The following is a 21,269-nucleotide window of genomic DNA, read 5'->3' as shown; positions in this document are numbered from 1 at the left end:
ACGTGGTTTGTCCTGTATGTTCATGCTCAGCAGACAACAACACAACTGTTCGTATAATGGCTTTTTACAGATGCCTTCCTCTTTCATTATAATCCCAACAGTCTTGCCAGCCAAACGTTTTCAGCATTATGCTTTTTTTTAAATAAGGGCTCTGAGATTCTCTTCTTGGACCGTGGGAACAGATTATAGGTCTGTAAATACTAAAAATACTAATAAATATCTAAACACAATACTAATAAATAAGGAATCAAATAGAAATAACAGCACATAATCAGTATAACAGAACTTTATTTTATTACAACACATCTACTGAACATGTTTAAATGTTTTCTTATAAAAAGACAATGAAAATAACCTCTATACATAGCTAGTTGAATAATGAAATGATCGGATCCAGAATTTAAAAGGCTGCAGTTTATCAGTCGACATGGAAATTACAGTTTTATGCTGACCTGCCTACAATCATTCTGGCACACATCACCAGGAGCTTCACACAAAAGCTACATTATAACACGTGGAAATGTCTTTTCACGTTATAGTTATTGTTTCTACACGTCAAATACTGTAATTGGACCAATATGGTATAGAAGAGAGAAACTGAAACTTCCTGTCAAAACCTGTCCTGCACATCTACTGTCTGGAATTGTTATCAACTCAAGTGTTTTCACCTGATCCACTCGTTGATTTTAAGGTATCGTTCCTTGTTTCGCAGTGATAAACTTTACCAAGCCATAGCAGTACCTCATTTTAAAGGCTTTTTGATCGTGAGAATAGTCCTTTTGGTAGAGATTATATGTCCAAACATCTTTTTTACTCAGAAATACATTGTGGTATAACATGTAGAACAGGAACTGAATAAAAGAACACAAACATTTGAACCTTCAGCCGGTCAGACAACACATTTAAAGCATCGACCGAACAGTATGATTAGTTGCCTAAAGACGTTCATTTAGCTTTTATTTAACAGAAAAAGGACTGACAGAGTTGAGTCCTCTGGCATTATGGAGGCCCTTCCTCGTCGTCTGTAATTCGAGGTCTCTTGGCCGGTCTCCTTACTATCGTTGGTTCTAGGAACAGTAGAGGGCTGTCCAAGGGGAAGGTGCAGGTGAACATGCCACAATCTTTGCTCTGCACTTTCACCTGGGTAGCTTCAGCGCACAGGAGAAGAAACTAGTCATTCTGCCAGTTATGTCTAGAGTGGCTAAATGAATCAGCACACTTACAATTATAGTGAGCAAAAACTAAACAAAAGTGAGTATATGATATGTCGGACTACAAACCTGTACTTCGAAAGGGATTTTGCAGAGTTTTCTTGGATAGCTGTGTGCCGACCGATCTTCTGACTGGAGGGTCCGTCTGGGAGGCGACATCTCTTACACCAGGGAGACCGCCACCGCTGCCCTAAACAGCAGCACTTAATGCATCCATCCATCACAAATATCATTTCCAAGAACGGCTAAAATATTTAGAGTTTTATGCGGGTTGGGTTAAAAGAAATGTGTTACATAAAATGAGTGGATAGTATTGCAAAAATAAACTTATAGCAATAGATGTTATTGTGATTGTAGGTAGAGTTGTAATTCAAACATAAAATGTATCATCAATCTTAAAAGATGGTATCATCTTAAATGGCTAGTTTGACCTATTCTCATAGCTCATACGTTACCATGATTAGGCTTATGAGGATACTCCCTTACAGCAGCCCATTGACTCCTAAAACATGCTTAGGGTAGGTTATTTCATGTATGTATGTCGGTTGTCGGGTTCTTTAATGGTCTATACTTTTGGAGGTGCCTGCTCTTTTCCAAATATAATCATTTCCTGGTTTCATTTCCCCCAGTCGTACCACTACGAGACGCTGGGAGACTGACGGAGCTTCCTTTTTCTGATGGAGTCGTATCACGGCCCCTCTAATGTTCACTTCAGTGGCAAATTCGAGGGCGTTAGGTTGGCGGACACTGGTTGGGAGGGGGGGAATCAAATGGACGGAAGTGTAGTGTAACGAGTTGACTATCATGAATGCGATCCGACAATCTCCGAAGCCGGATGTAAGTCAACTGATGCAGTTAAACGTCTGCATGTCCTTATTTCGCGTGTTGTTGGTTAGAAAGCCTCGCTCACCTGCGTCACCACTCTTGAAGGGGTAGGGACGGCATCAGCGTTCAGGAGAAGCTGCTTTTTGAATCCCATTTCCACCTCTGCATAGTTGGAGAAACACTCGCGCGTAAAGTGGAGGTTGCAAACGTAAATGGCAGCGGTGGACAGGTCGGTCCGACCCAACGCGAGCAGCCAGCGATGCAGCGTCTCTCTATTGGCCGGCAAAGAGTGCAATCCCTCCGCGCTGTTACACTCGGGGTACGAGCACTTCCGGCCCATGTTTGATAGCTCTACGGGAATTAGTTCACCAAGCTAAAAACAAACGAACTCCAGCTTGTGTCTTTGACGGTTGGCAAACCAGTTAATTTTGCTTCACCGCCACCTACTGGACTGTAGTGTCAGATTTGCTATATATATATATATATTATATAAAAAAAACGTTTGTCAAAACCATGATCTTCAGCGCACACCACGATCTCGTTTTCTGGCGGTCAGGAAGTTTGGAAGTACGCTGAGGTACGACGTCAAAATAGGACCGGGTAGAAACTGCGATTCGACTTTCGGGATTTGCACCTTCAGCAAAATGCATTTAATTAAACGAGTACAATATTTATAACATAAGCACACACTTACACTCTCTGGCGGGCACGTAATGCCGGTGGTCGTGATGGTGGCAGCCGCTGTCCGCGGGAAGAAGAGGGTCGATGGCGGGCACGTAATGCCGGTGGTCGTGATGGTGGCCGCCGCTGTCCGCGGGAAGAAGAGGGTCGATGGCGGGCACGTAATGCCGGTGGTCGTGATGGTGGCAGCCGCTGACGGCGGGAAGAAGAGGGTCGGTGGCGGGCACATATTGCCGGTGGTCGTGATGGTGTCAGCCGCTGTCTGTGGGAAGGAGACGGTCGGTGGCGGGCACATAATGCCGGTGGCCGTGATGCTGGCAGCCGCGGACGGCGGGCACATATTGCCGGTGGTCGTGATGGTGGCAGCCGCTGTCGGTGGGAAGGAGACGGTCGCTGGTGGGCACATAATGGCGGTGGTCGTGATGGTGGCACTTGCTGTCGGCTGGACGGGAGGATGCAAGCCGGGGACGGAGAGGGTCGGTTCGGCCCCACTGACCAGCATCAACGGACTATTCAGAAATCCAGACTTTACCTGGTGATAGTTGCTGTAACTATCGGGGGTAAAGTGGACACTGCAGAGACGGGTGTTGGTGGTGATTTTGAACTCTCCACAGCTCCTCTTGACAAAATCGATCCACCGTTTCCTTAGGTTGTCGTTGGTAGGAAACTTAAATAAGCTAACTGAGCCATTACCCTGCACACTGTGGCATCCAGGAAAGATGCAAGAGCGACTTGGAGGAGACATGACTGGTTAGCTGACTGGTTGACTGGTTAGCTAGCTGCAAACTATAGTAAGCGATGCTAGAGACTCGAGACGAGAGCGAGCGGGAAAACCACCGAAGCTAGTGCGCTGAACGTAAGATGGCGCAGCAGGGCGGGGTTTATGCTAATGATAGCCGCGTTACGTAACGCGGCTATGCTTAGCTGACCCGCCCATTAAATCCTGGACACAGAAATGTAGAAAAACAGTTTGGCAGCCTAGCTCCATAATTACATTCTAAATGGTTGAATGACTTTTTACATGTTTTAAGGGAATACATTTATGACCTATTTAATGTGTTTAGAAGAAAATGGCTGAATTTGCTTTACACGGTCTTTAAAGGGGAAATCCGGTGTAAATGGATTTTGCTTAGCATGATAGCGAGTTCGAAATAATGTGCGTTGGGGAGCAAAACAACGCGAATCCGAGTCTAAACTAGCCTGTTTTTAGTCGATGCTTCTAAAATGCTCGACACAAGATTCTTAGTATCTAGTAACTTCTTGTTTTCCACATGCTGGGATCACACTAGGCCAAAAGCTTTGATGAGTTATTATTAAAAGTCATATAACCACTCCTTGTATTAGTCATGTTCCTCTTCCACAGAAATGTCTTGGAGGATTACACCAGATGTAATATTTCAGAGGTGTAACGCTTTGAGTGCAGAATTGTTGGTTGGTTAGTTTTTCAAATGTAATGTTCAGCTTGTAACCTATCTATTCGTTTCTCCATGTCTCATCCAGGTGCTAGCCTCCATGTGGCAGACGGTCGATACTTTTGGTTCCACCACAGCGAAGGCGATACCATGACCGTTCAGGACCCTGGGGACATGAACCTCTGCTCAGCATTGTGGGCCGTGGTTGCCTATGTCGTTGCTGACCTACAGGACATGTTGCCCAGGTAGCCAATAAGCACACAGGAGGCTGAGCCCCCAGTGAGCAGGAAAACAGGATGATCACTGTTAAGTGAACGCTAATTTACAAAATGCACTGTAAAATCCAGCTTTTTTTTCAAAGAAAAAATGTAGATTGAATGGTCTGAGTTAAGACATCATTGTTTACAAATTTAATGCAAATCGTCCTCTGGTAACTGGGTGCATTTGAGAGATGAATAAAAGAGATCAAGTGGCCTCTGTATTTATTAACCACTAGATGTTGCATGATATCAGAACAAAATCTATTTTAGTTGAACAATAGTAAATTAAAGCTTGAACAAGTTTTTACAATATAATCGTAAACACAATATGTGATTATGCTACATAATGGTCTTGTGATTTTTAAGAGAAAAGAGCACATTTTTCTGAGAAGAAGAGAAAATTTGCTTTTTCAAGTGAAAAGGCAAATTCTCAAATGCTGACTGACTGAGACAAGATAAAAAAAACGAGAATAGTGGACTTGCCCAGGTGCTGTTTGTCTTAATGCCCAAATATAATGTGCTGCAAATTCAAATAAGCAACAACTATGACACAGCAGTGTGTCAAAATTAGTTACATTTACAGTGTTAAAGTGATAACAACCTCACATTGAACTGTTTTTCTTTTAATCTGTTTTTGTGCTTTTTGATTGTCAAGATAGGTATGAAATATTACAATTCCTGCATCCCGCTTAACTGCATATTTTTTTCCTGATGCCACATTAACAGGATGTTCTGTAATATTTTTTACACAAAAGAAAATAATGCAGTGTTGTAATATAATCTATAAAATATGAATCATTGCTTCTTACTGACCCTCCCACCTGCTCTTCTGCTGTAATCATTTGATTGATGCTGAGACAAACACTTTCCATGGAAAGGAGAAAGCGGAATGGAGAAGAGCAGAGATCATACGAGTGGAGGAAGTAAAGAGAATTCATCATTTTGGGGGCACCAACGCAACCGATACAAAACACTCCCGCACAGCTCGGATCTCCCTGCCCAATGAACTGATAAGTCAGCACTCCTGAAGGGTGATGTCAAGTTGAGTCAGCCAGATAAAGTGGATTTGGAAACACATGTGTGTGAGTAGGTGCGTCTGTGTTGAAACAAGCCCGTCTGTTGAGCTTGTCTCGTGCCTATAACACTGATTCACACACAGGCAGTTATGTTAGCGAAGAAACACACAGTCTGTGGATGTTTAACATGAGTCACACGCACATGCACCGGCAACACGAATGGCAGTAACGAACCATCGCGACCCAATTCACAATAGGTCTCATCTATAACTCGTAAGAGCAAATATATGTGTAAATGGATGATTCCTGACATTTTAGCATCACCTTGTATTATCTTGGATAAGATAAACCAGCCATTTTGAAGAGATATACAAATCACAACTTTGTTTTATGTATTCATTATTGAAAATATAAGCAATGTTCAATACTAGGCTACAATTATCAGAACAATACTAACATTCAGGCTCCCTTATGTGGATCAAAGCTATACTGTAAATGTAAACTTTGACTATGGAAGAACTTTATTTTACAACTAAGTGAGGGTGGCATAGTTGAAGTTTAACAAATATTTCACTATTGATTAATCCACTGGATATTTAGCCGAGAGAGAAATAGAAATGTCCACAGCCGACTGACATCTTATGTCTTCTCTTATGTCAGTTTACTATCATAGAAGTCAAAGAAAACAAGAAAATATTCACTTTTGAAAAGCTGGTGTTAATTTGTCAATATTCAATGATTAAAGTATATATATTTTTTCATCTGTCAGTCAACTAATTATTTCAGCTCCATTCAGTCTGCAGAAACCTGATGGGTTTCAACAACTAAGCAGGTCAGTGAATCTAAATGTATTTGTGTGACATGTGAATGACCTCTTGTTCTCTGAAACTAATTCTGATTTGAAGGCAGTACACAATAAACAGTGTAACTATCAGCCAGCACATACTGTATTATGAAGCTTGTACTGAATATCAGCAGATGCCTCCACCTTGTGGACAACCTCCAGTGCAGCACCTGGTTAGTTCATGTTTCCATTTGTTTGTGTGATAAATTGTCCAACTTGGGTTAATTAATGACAATCAAAACATGTAATCATATTATGAAAACCTTTTATTACCAACAAAGCATCTTTACAGACAAAACAACATTGAAATAAGGATCATGTTTGGTGTAAATGACGAAATGTAACATTTTAATTTTAAGTGTTTTTCCTCTTTAACTAAACACTTCACAAACTCACTACATATTAAGATGTTAATGAATTTTTAAGGCCAACCATTTTAAACATCTTTTTTATTCATTACGAAGGTCACTCATAAACAACATAACTACATTCATTTGCAAAGGTAAATTAAATTCAGGTAGCCACAGGCCTTCTGGAGTTAAAGACCTTGATCCCATTTTGAACTGAAGAACGTGCATATTTGGTCAGTAGAGCTCCAGTGGTCTGTTTCTCTCCACACAGGTCCCTGAATGAGAAGTATTACAGATTATAATCCATCATGATCGCCAAAGCAATCGTGTTCAGTTTCTGCAGTAATGTCAACAAAACTCATTTGTGTGCATTTATTTAACATAAAAGGTAAGGTAATTGACATGATTATTCTTTCATTAAACATTAGGATAATGACACCTACTGTATGTACGGCGTGATGTCGTCTTCCGTCCATTTCTCTCTGAGAGTGAAGAGGTAGTTAAAGCGCTCCAGTGTGTCTTCAGGGAGATCCTCCACCCGCAGCAGGCAGATGGTCTCTGGGCGAGAGGCACGGTCCACCAGGGCGACACTCTGGAAGATTAACAACTCCATCAGCACTGACTCTGATTCTTACCGACTCCTTGAGTTGGTTACAATGAGCATATCCAAACAGCTGCAGCAATTCACTCTTTTATTTATATATATGTTAAAAAAAAAGAGCACGATTATGTCAGGCTGAGTCCGTGTAGATCAGAGGTAGATAGAATCTGAATCTTCAAGAAATGCAAATTGGCTTGAAATAGAAACACTTAGATTATAATAAGAGAATTGATCTTAATTGATTCTTGGTTCCTACTTTGGTCCACTTTATAAAGAATACATTGAATGATTGTGCCGTTTTATAACAAAAAACAGTATGATGCTGCATGTTTGTGTTGAAGATGTGTTTGAGGTGTGAAAAGGTGTGTACATTTCCATCTCTTTTTGAAAAGAAGTACATAAGAGAGGTACAGGCTAACCTTTAGTTGGTCTAGGCTTGTGCTCATGCCCTCTGGGACGCTCTGCTGCCAGACTTCCTGAAACTCTCTCAGGTTGAACTTGACAGCATTCTGCAGCAGCAGTAGCGCAGTGCCCCGACATACTTTATCCTCATGCAGTGCATAAAAAACTTTGTCTGTATACAGGAAGGAAGACGGAGATGTTGGTACTGTGTAGTTTCATAGTGACATTGTTGTGTGGAATGAAGTTTACACATTTAAATTGAAGGTTTCAAATGAAAGTTCAGTCTCCACAGATTGTTTTTCTTTACCGTTTTCAGTATAGCGTTTCCCATAGCTGTTCAAGCAGTGCTCAATCATCTCTCTGAAAGAGAGAAGAGAAGTTGAAGGAACCCGGCTAAGCATCTATTATGAAGACGTTGTCAATATCTCATTTGCTGTTACTTTGTAGTTTTTTGTTTCCTAGGCCTCAACACCAGTTAAAATGAACTGTCCTTAACTTACTTGGGCTCCAGTGGAGACAATTCTTCCAGACTCGTTTGGAGGGGAACCTTGTTGAAGGACCAAGACTCAGAATCTACCAGTTGAGTCACATGACCGAGCAGCTTCATTTCATAATCAAAGTCCAGCACACGCCAGTAGCCTGAAAGACAGAAAATACACTCCCTCTTGACATCTGCTAAGAATAGAGAGACTGTATTTTTAAAAAGTATCTTCCTTGCACTGTAGCACCCAGGAGCACTACCTTGACAATAATGTTTAACCTTTTTGGTACTTTTTAGCTAAAGTAATTTTGACAATTAATATGCACGTAGTTATTATTTTAAAAAATGTCACTGTTCACCATTTATCTGACAGGCGTGGATGGTGTTTAAGTGGGTCTCTAGCTCCTCTTCACTGGCTTGGATCCTGTCCAACAGATCCTGCATTGTGTACTGGTAACAGAGGAACACACACACTTACTAGCAGCTACAATACAAAAGATGGGAACATTAAACATTCAAAATGTAACCGTCATCTTAGTGCTACACTCAAATGTATCGTTTGAAAGCAATAAAGTTCCAATAAGCCCCAATTGTGACTACAATACAATAACCTGTATTATAACCAGGTTATATTATTAGCAACAGTTCAGGTGGACAGTGGTACTGCAGGGCTAAAGGCTTCCAAAACAAAAACACAGAAAATTATAATAAACCCAGATTAAGTTACTTTTATTGAGAAACACTTTAAAATTATATTTAAAAATGTGGATTATGTGTTTTGCTGGATTACAGGAGACGCTTGCATAGATTTAGAAAATATGGCAAGTCTAATTTTATCTGTATATTTGGTCACGTTATTTTCTTGTGTTTTGAACAGAGCTCTGCTGATACAGACACCAGTTCAGTGGGAGAGAACAGCCAGAGATCAGCTTGCTTATATATTTTTTTCCAACTTAATTTGTTGCCCCCATCCTTTTAGTAAGTGCTAGCTAAATCCCAGGACCTTTTTATGTTTGGACTGCTGCAAAGTTAAAACCATAGACTGTATGTACTGTAGGCTATGTATTTACCCTGTTTTCTGTATTCTCCTCCTGTCCTCCTAAAGCAGGCCCCTCGTAAGGATTCTCCATTAAAACCTTCTTCAGTTTCTTCAGTTTAGGACGCTGTTTCTTCAGTTCCCAGTAGCTGTTACAAAATCCCCAGATCTGCAACAAAAGTAGGATATTGATAATTGTCATAAATGCATTTAACCACTATGCGTTTGTGTGAGTGTTACAGCATACCACGCAGGTATGACTGGGACATTTCCATACCTGAGTGTGCACTACGTGGGAGCTTTCCAGGCTGTCATTGAGTTGCTCTGGTGTTTCGCATTCTGGTAGAAATAACAGCATGTTGGATGTGTCGGCTATTTTTAGATCATAGGTCTTGTCACTGCTACAGAGCACTGCACGCTCATCTGTATCCCCTCGAATCACTAGACTGGAAAGGGGGGGATAAATGTTAGTTCCCATTTATCAATTACATATATTTTATTTTATTATATTTTTACATTTACATATATCCTGATTATGCATCTTGTGCATTTACCCTGCACATCAGTTTTACTTATGTTCAGCCACATTAATAATCTAAGTTACACAAGAAAAACGGGAAGACCTCATACCAGGTTTAAAATAATTATAAACACTTATTATTAATTAAATCTACATACCAAAAAGTGACAATCAACAATCAAACATCGACTTTACTCCGTGTTTCACCACATACTCGGACTACAGTGTTAGGCACATTAATTGACATGATTTTACTACCGTACCTTTGCCCAGCTTCTATGTGTTTGCACAGTGTTTCGTCCAGCTCCATGAGGCAGTAGTCTGCAGAAGAAACGTTTTCCCCGAAAGACAGGCAATGAATGGTTTTCTGTAGATCTTCCTCGTTCAGCTTGGCGATCTGCAGAGTGGCCTGAACCTCCTCCAAACTTCTCATTTTGGCTCAGACGGAAGGTTGGATCGATAACGTTTAAATTCAACCACGTTTGAATCGTGAAACTAACAGTCAAAAAGTATCCTTTTTCTCAAGCACGAAACCAAACTAATTATTCAAACTAGTGTAGTGATGTGACTTCCGAAACGGGCGTGTCGGCGGCCGAAACGTTTTCTCGCGGGAAGGAAGTTTGGTAAATACGTCGATGTACGACGTCAAAGTAGGACCGGGTGGAAACTACGATTCGAAGGAAGTAGTCGAGTCTCATATCTTGTTTCCACCGGGAGAAAATAACACACGGACCGGCACACTTGAGTTCAGTTGGGGGTCAAATGTTGTGAGGATGTACTGTCAGTTTCATTGAAATGTCAAGTTTCTCCAGATCTGCCCAGGTAACCGTACACATTATACAGTAACGTTACGTGCTGTTACTTGTGTCTCACTCGTTGACCGTTATTTGTGTTTATGTTGGATAATTTAAGGCATATATGCAGTTAGCTAACGTGCGTTGCTAGCGACCAAGGTGTGTGATATGAGTGGACATCCGTGTAACGGCTAACGGTATTTGGTAATGTTACCAGTGGGCATTAACGCCATTGTTTACAGAAAGCTTTATGGTCGATATTGTTTCTCGACAGCTTCGGGAAACATTCACAGGTCTTTCATATTAGCTGCCTAAATACCCGTAGCGATTTGATCAATTGTCAATTTTCATTGATATAATATTAGAGTTGGCGCTGCTTGTCCCCAAACGCGGCCCATTACCGATGGAACAGCCCCGTATGTAGTATCAGCCTAGCCGCAAACCCAGCCACATACTGGGCTGTGTTGGGGAACGCGCCTTCTGCGGCGTGGCGTGAACAAAAAAGCACGTTGGTAGATGGTTGTTGTTGGCCTGGCAAAATAAACTCCAATGGTTTCTGACGCTTTCTTTTTTTTGGGAATATTAAACAAGGGTGAGTTCCCTTCACACCCGTAAAAGCACTTTCTGCGAGACATACTGGACCAAGATACCAAACATTGATGAGTATTTCTGAGCTGAGCGTTCAAAAACACTTCTGAACGGAAGGGCGTGCTGAGGCTGCAGCAGATCACCACGAGCTGACGTCAGCGTGTCTTGAAAGTAGAAAAACAAACAGTATTCACTGCGTGAATATATATCATTTATCAATTATATACACATATATATGCATGCACATATGTACATATACACTATATTGCCAAAAGTATTCGCTCACCTGCCTCGACTCGCATATGAACTTAAGTGACATCCGATTCTTAATCCATAGGGTTTAATATGATGTCGGTCCACTCTTTGCAGCTAAAACAGCTTCAACTCTTCTGGGAAGGCTTTCCATGAGGTTGAAGAGTGTGTTTATGGGACTTTTTGACCATTCTTCCAGAAGTGTATTTGTGAGGTCACACACTGATGTTGGACGGGAAGGCCTGTCTCTCAGTCTCCATTCCAATTCATCCCAAAGGTGTTCTATCGGGTTGAAGTCAGGACTCTGTGCAGACCAGTCAAGTTCATCCACACCAAACTCTCTCCTTCATGTCTTTATGGACCTTGCTTTCATGTCATGTTGGAACAGGAAGGGGCCGTCCCCAAACTGTTCCACAAAGTTGGGAGCATGGAATTGTCCAACATCTCTTGGTATGCTGAAGCATTCAGAGAGACCACACCATAATCCCCCTCCACCCAACTTTACACGTGGCACAATGCAGTCAGACAAGTACCGTTGTCCTGGCAACCACCAAACCCAGACTCGTCCATCAGATAACCAGATGGCGAAGCGTGATTGGTCACAGAGAACGTCTCCACTGCTCTAGAGTTCAGTGGCGGCGTGCTTTACACCACTGCATCTGACGCTTTGCATTACACTGTTCTTGAGCTAATCTGAAGGCCACATTGGAGGTCCACAAGGCCGTTTGGAGGTCTTTAGCTATTGACTCTCCAGAAAGTTGGCGACCTCTGCACACTATGCACCTCAGCATCCGCTGACCCCGCTCCATCATTTTACGTGGCCTACCACTTCTTGGCTGAGTTGCTGTTGTTCCAAATCTCTTCCACTTTGTTATAATCCCACTGACAGTTGAGTGTGGAATATTTAGGGGCGAGGACATTTTACAACTGTTGCACAGGTGACATCCTATAACAGTACCACGCTGGAATTCACTGAGCTCCTGAGAGCGATCCATTCTTTCACAGATGTTTGTAGAAACAGTCTGCATGCCTAGGTGCTTGCTATATTACACCTGTGGCCATGGAAGTGATTAGAACATCAGATTTAAATTATTTGGATGGGTGTGTGAATACCTTTGGCAATTGGCTAATTAGATATTTACCAGTTGAACAGGTCTACCTGATGAGTGTATATCTCTATAGATACAGATAGATGGATGTATACATTTTCTCTTGTTCTTTCAGCAATGGGCGACCTTTGCTCGTTCCTGGTTCTTGATTGATGCCAGAATGCAGCCTCCTGGGAAAATTGCGACCATGTGTGCTGTAAGATTACAGGGGAAACACAAGCCCATCTACCATGCACTGAGTGAGTAGGAGTAAAATCTGTCACAGATATAAATTAAAGTCACATGCAACAATCTAACTTAAATACAACTCCTACCCTATGAATAAACTACTGTTTTTTTCTATTATTAAGTCACAACCCACCCTTAGTTAAAGGTTGTTGTGGCATGGAACAGCCACAAGATGGCAGTAGGGAATAGCATTTTTGGTAATATTTTATAAAGTAAAGTTCTCAGGATACTCTTTGTTGGTTAAGGTAAACTAACCACTATTTTGGTGTTATCATGTGCATACCAGCTGTGTCTATACTTCCCTCTCTTAAAATGAATTATTTTCATAATTTGTTACCAAATCTGGAAATAAACATCCTTTGAACATCTTCACAGGTGACATTGGGGACCATGTAATAGTAATAAACACCAAACACATAGCTTTCTCCGGAAACAAATGGGAGCAGAAAGTGTATTCATCGCACACGGGGTAAGTGCAGACTACATGTTATACTTCACTTCCCATGTCTCTTTTTCTGTTTTTTTTTTTCTACATTTTTCTTTGTTATTCAATGTTTATGAACCATGAAGAAAATGTTTCAAGAAATGCATACCTCGGTGTCTTTGTAGCAAATTTCTACCTAGGGATCGATACATTTCTGAATGGTTAGAGTTGTGTTGTATTTTTATTTGAGACCCATAGGTTATTTGGAATAAATAATCGATTTTCCTCTGCATGATACATATACATAAGCGGTTGTTAGTTCTTTATGGTTCATTTGATACATTCATAGAAACAAGGGCTGACTGAGCTTGTCTTTTTCTCTAAAGGTATCCAGGTGGATTCAAACAAGTTACAGCTGCCCAGCTGCACCAAAAAGACCCCAAAGCTGTAAGTGTTGTCAAGTAATATTCTCCATTTTCTTTGTATTATTTAGAGAGAATTCTAAAATCTCAGATGTATCACTGCCACATTACTTACTGTATGTAAGATTTAAGCCGCATTCTTGGGATGAGTCTCATTTCTTTGTCTGCCACATGCTGTGAAGAGCAGGTGTTTCATGGTTTGACATTTATCCCTTCATATGTGCTGCTCGTGCATATTAATGTGAAGTGCAGAGAACAGGGATTAAACAGCAGTGGATTTCCACTGGTGATGGTTGGTTCGCTGAAACTCGGTACAAGAATGTCAGTTCAAGGATAACTCCTGGGGTTTCTGTTGTGTTGCATATTCATGGATTCAGGGTTAGGAACTCTTCATTATGTTACATATTCAGGGTTAATCACATTCAGAACCTGTGACCTACATACTGTACTTGATGAACCACTGGTTATTGATATCTGTGTTACAAACCTTGAAGGCTTTGTCATAAGAGAGAATACCATCCTGCAACTGTACACACTCACCAGAACGACGACTGTGTATTAATCCACACCTGAAAATCATCTCTAACAGTGTAGGACGTGATTTAGATACCGGTAATTTAAATTATGAAACTATATAATTGTGACCATATTGTAAGTCATGAATGAGATGGATTGTTTGCATCAGTCTATACATTTAAGGAAATTGTTGCATATTATTTGACTAACTATTTCCCTGCCCAATCCATATTGTACAATATGCAGAAATCCTATTCAGAGGAAAAAAAGGGGAGTTTAACCTGAAGGCTGTAATAAAAATACCCTAAAATGCTCTTGTCATGTGGGAAACACTAAACGCAGGTGAATGATCTGCACTGGTTTTGTTGTTGGCAAAACCAGGAGACATTTACTCCTCTTGGCTCTTTCTTGATGAAGGTTTTAGTCCAGCCGGAGACCACAGACATGTGTCCTGATAGTGATTAAGTTAAAATGTAGTGTGGAGGGTTGGCGAACGCAGAGGGAGAAACAGAGTTGGACGGATGAAGGATTTGTCAGCACAGCCTCTCTCCAACATCTCTCCAATATCCGTCCAATATCTCAGTCCAGTAACTCTCCAAGTCAAATTCACATTTGTGCAACCAGCCTCAAATAGCAAAAAAAATATGGTTTTGGAAGCAAATGTGAGGGAAAAGTCTGCAAGGTTGCTCTAAAAACTGGCTTTTCTTTCTTTACATTTTTTTTAAATGTTCTATAAGCAACGGTAAGCTGATTGAATGTCAACCTTTTCAATGTGCTTCTTCTCACCAGATTGTGAAGTTGGCAGTTTACGGCATGCTGCCAAGGAATCTGCACCGCCGCACCATGATGCAGCGATTACACATTTTTCCTGATGATGTAAGTTCAGTTTCTCCTTATATTTCCGAGCTGATGAGTATTCAGACAGCCGGTATTATTGAAGACAAGACAGAGTGCACCTTATGAGGAGGCGTGCACCGATATCATTTTACAAATACTGACACAAAAGAACGAACCAGTTTTAATCATCCTTCATCCAGGTCACCTTTACAATTTATATAAATCCATTACTACACATTTATGTGTATAGATGATTGTTGCCCTCGATGGAAGAGAGTATTGGTCCTTTTCTTCACCTACATTGTCTCAGTTGTATGTTTGTCCTCTCACTGCCCTTGTCAGCGTTGTTTTCAGTGGCAGCAAGGAGCGGTTTTCTGTGGAAAAACTCAAAAAGCCCTCTGTACACTACCAGATCAGCACTAAACAGCACAGGTAGCAACTACCAGGCATCATTGATGCAGTGATCTGCAGGCACTTGGCTGTATTCAATTGTATTTTAAAATGATTTTGGCAAGAACCACCAGCGTCACACATCACAGCTTCTGAAATTAATTTAAACAAAAAAGTACTCGACAGGCTGTTAATTGACCTGGGCGGTCTGCCCAAGTATTGACTGGAGGTAATTTGTATCCATGCGATGGAAAAATGTTATTAATTTGAGGCATTGGAAAGAAATTTTATCTTTTGGCCTGTTGGCCTGTTTTGTAATACTTTTAAGTTTTTGGAGTCAGAAGTTCGAGGTGAGGAGAGTCAGACAGACGTGTTTTATGTTGGTCCGGACTTGAACTCTTCCATCAGAGATGTGCAGTGTGCATCCCTAATTGTAAGCAAATGGGCTTCCTGAGCCTCGTGACTATCTGCAGTCTCATTTAGGATTCAGAGCAGGTCGGGTAGGTCTTATGAGTGTTTTGGAAGGCGGAAATGGAACCTCCTTCTTTATCCTCATCTGCTTTTTCAAGTTATCTCGTTTCAGTTCTATTTCCTGTCTCATTCCCTTTTGTCCTTGAATGTCTTTTTCTGCTCACATTTTATTTTTTAATTTCAACGTCTCCTCCGTCCACCCCTCGCTAGGAGCTGCCTGAAGATATTCAAGCCAACCTGACCGAGGAGCTGCCGCAGCCCAGAGAAATCCCCAGGAAACTCAACGAGTACACGCAGGAGGAGATGGACGCCTTCCCCAGGCTGTGGACGCCGTATGTAGAAACACACACACACACACACACACACACACACACACACACACACACACACACACACACAGTGTCGCTGTCTATACATGCTAATACAGATGGGAGGCTATGAATGCAGTATCTCCTGTATAACACACAAAACTGAACATTGACTAATCTTCCCTTTTAAAGACATTTGGGGTGTGTCTTTGTGTTGAGTGGTCTAATGAGAGTCATACTCACTATTTGTATTCAACTGGCTGAACTAAACACCAAATGCAGAGTGAACCTAAGGTCCTGGGCTGCACAAGATTTCTACCTAAAAGCTTTGTGTCATTCCTGGTCATTTTGTCCACAATAATAAGTAACACACACAAAAAACGTGTTTGCAATGATGAAGAACAACCAAAAGGGGGCGATGTTGATCTAAGTACTACATCACATTTCTACCTCTTCACACTCTCTTGGTCGGCTACAGTAGCTGTCATAAACCAGCATTAGATGGTATTACATTATTTGGAATATTTCAGTTCGTCATGCTGTATATCTCTAAAATGACTATTGAAAACCTGTCTGAGATAAACGCATATTTTTTACTTCACATTCAGAAGAAACACCGATTTTAAATATCTGTCAGCAGATTGTGAAGATTCCAACAGAATGGTGCACTTGACTTTGGAGGAGAGCCACATGTTAGTGTCGCCGCCCATTAACCAGTGCAGGACACGCAGTCTTTATCTTAATGAGTATGCAGGGATTGAATACTCGTATATTGCCTTAGACCTCGTCACAGCAGTGAACATTGCAGGTGCTTTAACACAGCTCTATTTACATGGTTTTACTACGCAATGTGTACATTAATAGGTCCAGTACAAACGCTTGCAAACTCCTTTTATGCTGCCAGTTTCACTCAATCATGCAGGAAAAAATAAGATGCAACGTTTTTCATTGGAAACATGTGTCTGTGGTGTTATGGGTGTCAGCCAACAGAGTTGTCAGTATGTGACATGAGGCACAGAGAACAATGACTGCCTGTTTGACGAGCAGCTACTCGATGAATCGAATTTTTTATTTGCTATGTATCAATATTTTTAGGCGCTTTGTTGTGCTCTGATTGTTACATACTGGATTGCCTTGTGAGCCTCCCTGAAACACTTTATAAAATAAGGCTGTTGTATTTTACACGAGAGGTGATTCGATATAACCTCTAAGCTTGTGGTCTGTTGATGTACATCAGCAGTTGTATTGTCTAACAGAAACTTTCGACAGGTTTACTGAGAGCATTCCCTCTTCCACCTGCTCAGCACTAATGTCCACCCACCCATCTATCCAAACATCCCCTAGCTCTTCCATTAGTTGGTCATCGTCATCAGCAGGAGGAGTCACCCAACACCCAGGTCCACTGGTTGTCTTTATTTGAACTGCTCAGAGGTTTTTACTGCTGGTTAGCTCATAAAAAAAAAGATAAAAGTAGTCGAGGATAAAGTTTAACACTTTGTGACTCAACGTTGGTGTAATATACAGTCTATACACCTGAACTCATCAGCATGAATCAATATTTCTATTTCACACAGTAACTACCCAGTTAACAAGACCACTGTGAACCCCAGCTATGTAAATCTATATGTGATGCATGCAATTTTGTTTTTGCATTGTTTAATATGCTAAGTAATGACCATATGGACAGAAGGTGTATAAGGATATCAGGACATTTCTATAGTCGGTTCACCCATATAACAAAAAACAATTTTCTTACCTTATTTTTCAACGTAAGTTATTCAGCCATGCAGATAGCTTGGGATTTATATGTTCTATATTGTCTGCCTCCAATACAATGTAGGTGAATGGGGGTCTGTTACTCAAATTATTCAGAACTATGAGATTGAATAGCAACATATTGTTCAATAAATCATGTCCCACTTACCCTGGAAAATCCAGAAAAAATCACTTTCTACTAAATAAATAGTCCCAATTAAAACTGGACAGCATATTCTGTACGTTATCCAGGGACATTGACATAGTTTCTTGAAAATGGAGTTTTCTAAATGTTGTGTTTTTGATGTGGTGAAGCACAAAATGTCTTGAACCGCCATTGTATTTGGGTGACAGCAGACATCACACTCTCAAAATCTGAACAACTAAAACCAAATCTGCTTGGCTAGTTACCACAAGAGGCAACTGATACCTGCCGACACCATTTCAATGTGGTAAACCCTCCGTTTGGTACTCATAGTACATTTGAACAAAACATAACCCACATTTGGTTTTAATTTATTAAGGGAAAACAGTGAACCCACACGGAGGGCGCTGATCCAAGAACAGTCTTCATTCAGTTATTGTCCTCCTGTGTGTTTGTGAGCGTGCCTCGTACAGACATGTATAGCGTGTCTGCATTAAGTTCAGCACTGCTGTCAGAGTTTGAGTGCGTGGTGATAAATGGGCCCCTTCTTATTGTTGACTGGACCAATCTCCTCAGCCAATCAGTGGGTGTTCTCAGGCCTGTCGCCGTGTGGTCACCAAGGTCAATCCATGTTAATTTAAGCGATGGGCCATAGCAGCGTTAATATTCACTCACACCCTGTCTTATTCGTTTTACTGATTTTGTGTGTGCGTGTGTGTGCGGAGGTCATCCAGGGTGATTCAATTGTTACCTTTTATTAAACACAGTTAATATTCTCTTGGAAGGCCTCGAAAAAGAAGAGGAAGATTATCACAGTCTCTCTCTCTCTCTCTCACACACACACACACACACACACACACACACACACACACACACACACACACACACACACACACACACACACAGTGTTCAGCACAAAGAGAATCAACAACATAAACATACTGCTGTAGTTGATAACATTTTTTTACTTACGTACTTACCAACACAGCATGCCCTGATAATATCTGTCTGCAGCAATCTGCTCAAAATTAAAGCAAAAAACCCCAAAACAGAGGAGGCTGTATCTGGTCTCATTTTGAAAAGGAAAAAAAATGATAAGATCTGTGTGGTTTCTAACCTGTCAGTTTTCTCTGTTTTTCAGTGTAATCAGATATTATTTCCCCCCGTACTAAAGGATTGTGTTGTGTTTTCTCTGCAGACCCGAAGACTACAAGATGAAATGAAACCGAGGCTGCCCAACGTGACCAAAACTTTTTTCCACATTAATGCAACACCGAAAGCAGCAGTATCCTCAATTATATTTGTCTGTTCAGATGAAACATTACGAAAACAGTCAAATTCAGTTAATCCAGGAAACGGCACTGGCTTTTATAAAATCCAAACCTGGCATCCTCTTTAAACAATATACCTCTGCGTCAGTCGTATTCTGTGATCAGAGAAGAGATCAGATCAGATCTGGCCCACAAAAAATGACATCTGTTAGAGCAGATATCGCCTCTGAAGGTTTGTTGGTTCACGATGAAACCAGTGAATGTGTCGCTATAACAACATTCAGGCTGTCAGTTTGGTTTCAGTTGAAAATGTTTTGTCAGAAAATCCAGAGTTTTTTTTGTCTTGTGTTACAAATGTCCAGTGAGTTGTTAAAGTGTAAATGAATTTTGTTTATGTGAGTTATAAAATAGGCTAATAAACAATTTAATAAACCTGTGCTTGTCAAGTAGTGTTTTTACATAAATGTTAAATCTAGTTAAACTTTCCATGTCATCGAAGTTAAACAAAACACATTTTGTAGTCTCATTACAGATTTATTGGTTATAAAAGCAAACAAAATACAAAATAAATAGTTTAAGGGGTGTGGTGGAGAGACACATTCTTTATTAAATCTGTTCAAGTTTGACAGTTTCAATCTAAACTAGGCCAGGGCCAGCTCCCAGCTTAACTTTTCGTTACTTTAGGGCTTGCAGTGCAGGGAGGGTAAAGTTTACACCTATTGGTTCCACCCAGAGGCAGCTGACTGTCCAAGTCTCATTCCAGCAAGAGGTCAGAGGTCAACCATTGAGAAAACAGCTTCCACAGTGAGCAGGCCCAACTTTGCATAAGATCAATAAACGAATCAAACAGATGCAACGACACAAGACACAAACGACACACATTTGTCTCCACAAGTATTAAAATCCAGAACTGACCTGAGGTCTGTACTATGAAGGTTTAAGGTTTAACCCTGGGTTTTCAGCCCTACAATTGGGGTTTACTTTTTTCTGGGGTAGATCACCATGGTAACTTATGCTGAACACAAAAACCTCGTACAAAAGCACTAGCCTACTGACCAATCAAAACTCGGGCTGTGGATTGTGAGATAACATTATGCAAATGTAAAGAAGTTAAAGTCATAATCCAGACTAAAAGTAACAATATATATGCCAAATGCAGAAGGACACCAGGCACAAAACAAAAAAATCACCGACTGTGAATTTGTAAATGAATAGGCATATAATATCACTGCCCCATACCAGAACTTGTATGTATGCTGTGGATGGTTTTTACATAAGCCTTCTTACTGCCTTGAATTGTTTTTATATTCATGCTATTATTTATTTATTAAGTCTCTTTCACACCACCAGGGTTGCAGCTAAAGGAATGATGCTAAAATTGTCCTAAATACAATAATTTCTCCAAAAGGAATTCATAAAGTCTCTTCTATTCTTCCATTCTGTAGAAATATAATCCAAGCAAACATCCAAATGTTGTATTTGTCTAATATTATGGTTTGTAAAAAAAAAATGCTGCTCTTACTCAATGTGATAGGTCACATGCTTTAGTTTTTATGTGAACGCACTCGTAGCCAGATTGAGAAACCCCGGGTTGATTATCACGGTTGTAGTGAGGTTGCGGTTGTCAGGAGGATTAGTTAAACCAAATAACCTCTGACCTCAGTATGTTGAACTCACTTCGTAGTTCAGGCCTCTGGTCAGTATTTTAACGAGTAGCAACAACAGAAGTAAATATCACAACACAAAGTGTGATGGCATAAGGACTTGACTCTGAATAAAAAATATAATTTAAAAAAAGTAATACATTTGATTGTGTTCCCAAGAGTTAAAACAATAATAAACTTAACAGAAATGTGATGCTTCTACAGTCAGTTTTACACTGTAGGGGGAAAATCACTTTTTCAATATTCCTTAACACACGCCAGGGAACTGTGATTCATCGTTATAAAAAAGCAGCCTGTACAAAAGTTGCTAGCTCAACGTCCTCTGTTGCAATTGTACAATAATCTAGCTTGTTACAATACAACCAAAACAAGATGCACATGTCCAGTTACACACTCAATGTTGGCTCAAAGGAGACATGCAGCTTCACACAAAAAGAAGGGTTTAGTCCTGAAATG

The 21,269-nt window shown here is 40.6% G+C and overlaps 3 protein-coding genes across 3 annotated transcripts; 1 reads left to right on the top strand and 2 right to left on the bottom strand.

Annotated features, from left to right (window-relative positions):
• Positions 1-270: 270 nt before the first annotated feature.
• On the bottom strand, positions 271-2,576 carry LOC311024068 (uncharacterized protein). The gene is made up of 3 exons (XM_084026265.1): positions 2,122-2,576; positions 1,281-1,401; positions 271-1,148 (listed from the first exon to the last, which is right to left on the bottom strand). Exons 1-3 carry the CDS (start codon positions 2,374-2,376, stop codon positions 1,000-1,002), a joined length of 525 nt encoding a protein of 174 aa, XP_083882391.1. The 5' UTR covers positions 2,377-2,576; the 3' UTR covers positions 271-999.
• A 3,921-nt stretch (positions 2,577-6,497) lies between these two features.
• On the bottom strand, positions 6,498-10,222 carry LOC311024120 (sister chromatid cohesion protein DCC1-like). The gene is made up of 9 exons (XM_084026385.1): positions 9,903-10,222; positions 9,397-9,565; positions 9,154-9,288; positions 8,443-8,533; positions 8,103-8,241; positions 7,910-7,962; positions 7,620-7,774; positions 7,043-7,191; positions 6,498-6,874 (listed from the first exon to the last, which is right to left on the bottom strand). Exons 1-9 carry the CDS (start codon positions 10,070-10,072, stop codon positions 6,763-6,765), a joined length of 1,173 nt encoding a protein of 390 aa, XP_083882511.1. The 5' UTR covers positions 10,073-10,222; the 3' UTR covers positions 6,498-6,762.
• Positions 10,223-10,349: 127 nt separating this feature from the next.
• On the top strand, positions 10,350-19,575 carry mrpl13 (mitochondrial ribosomal protein L13). Its single transcript, XM_084027039.1, has 7 exons — positions 10,350-10,461; positions 12,498-12,621; positions 12,986-13,079; positions 13,421-13,481; positions 14,762-14,848; positions 15,881-16,002; positions 19,077-19,575. Exons 1-7 carry the CDS (start codon positions 10,435-10,437, stop codon positions 19,099-19,101), a joined length of 540 nt encoding a protein of 179 aa, XP_083883165.1. The 5' UTR covers positions 10,350-10,434; the 3' UTR covers positions 19,102-19,575.
• Positions 19,576-21,269: the final 1,694 nt, after the last annotated feature.

The sequence above is a fragment of the Eutrigla gurnardus genome (assembly GCF_963514095.1).
Source record: "Eutrigla gurnardus genome assembly, chromosome: 14".
NCBI lineage: Eukaryota > Metazoa > Chordata > Actinopteri > Perciformes > Triglidae > Eutrigla > Eutrigla gurnardus.
This window is presented reverse-complemented; position numbering and strand designations above follow the sequence as displayed.

Coding starts and splice junctions, on each gene's coding strand:
- mrpl13 (XM_084027039.1), top strand. CDS start 10,435: ATGTCAAGTTTCTCCAGATCTGCCCAG. Junction 13,080..13,420: donor GTGTATTCATCGCACACGGG/GTAAGTGCAGAC, acceptor TTTTCTCTAAAG/GTATCCAGGTGGATTCAAAC. Junction 14,849..15,880: donor TACACATTTTTCCTGATGAT/GTAAGTTCAGTT, acceptor ACCCCTCGCTAG/GAGCTGCCTGAAGATATTCA.
- LOC311024120 (XM_084026385.1), bottom strand. CDS start 10,072: ATGAGAAGTTTGGAGGAGGTTCAGGCCACTCTGCAGATCGCCAAGCTG. Junction 8,534..9,153: donor AGGAGAATACAGAAAACAGG/GTAAATACATAG, acceptor CTCTGTTACCAG/TACACAATGCAGGATCTGTT. Junction 7,963..8,102: donor TTGTCTCCACTGGAGCCCAA/GTAAGTTAAGGA, acceptor TCTCTCTTTCAG/AGAGATGATTGAGCACTGCT.
- LOC311024068 (XM_084026265.1), bottom strand. CDS start 2,376: ATGGGCCGGAAGTGCTCGTACCCCGAGTGTAACAGCGCGGAGGGATTG. Junction 1,402..2,121: donor CTTCAAGAGTGGTGACGCAG/GTGAGCGAGGCT, acceptor GCTGCTGTTTAG/GGCAGCGGTGGCGGTCTCCC. Junction 1,149..1,280: donor AAATCCCTTTCGAAGTACAG/GTTTGTAGTCCG, acceptor TGTGCGCTGAAG/CTACCCAGGTGAAAGTGCAG.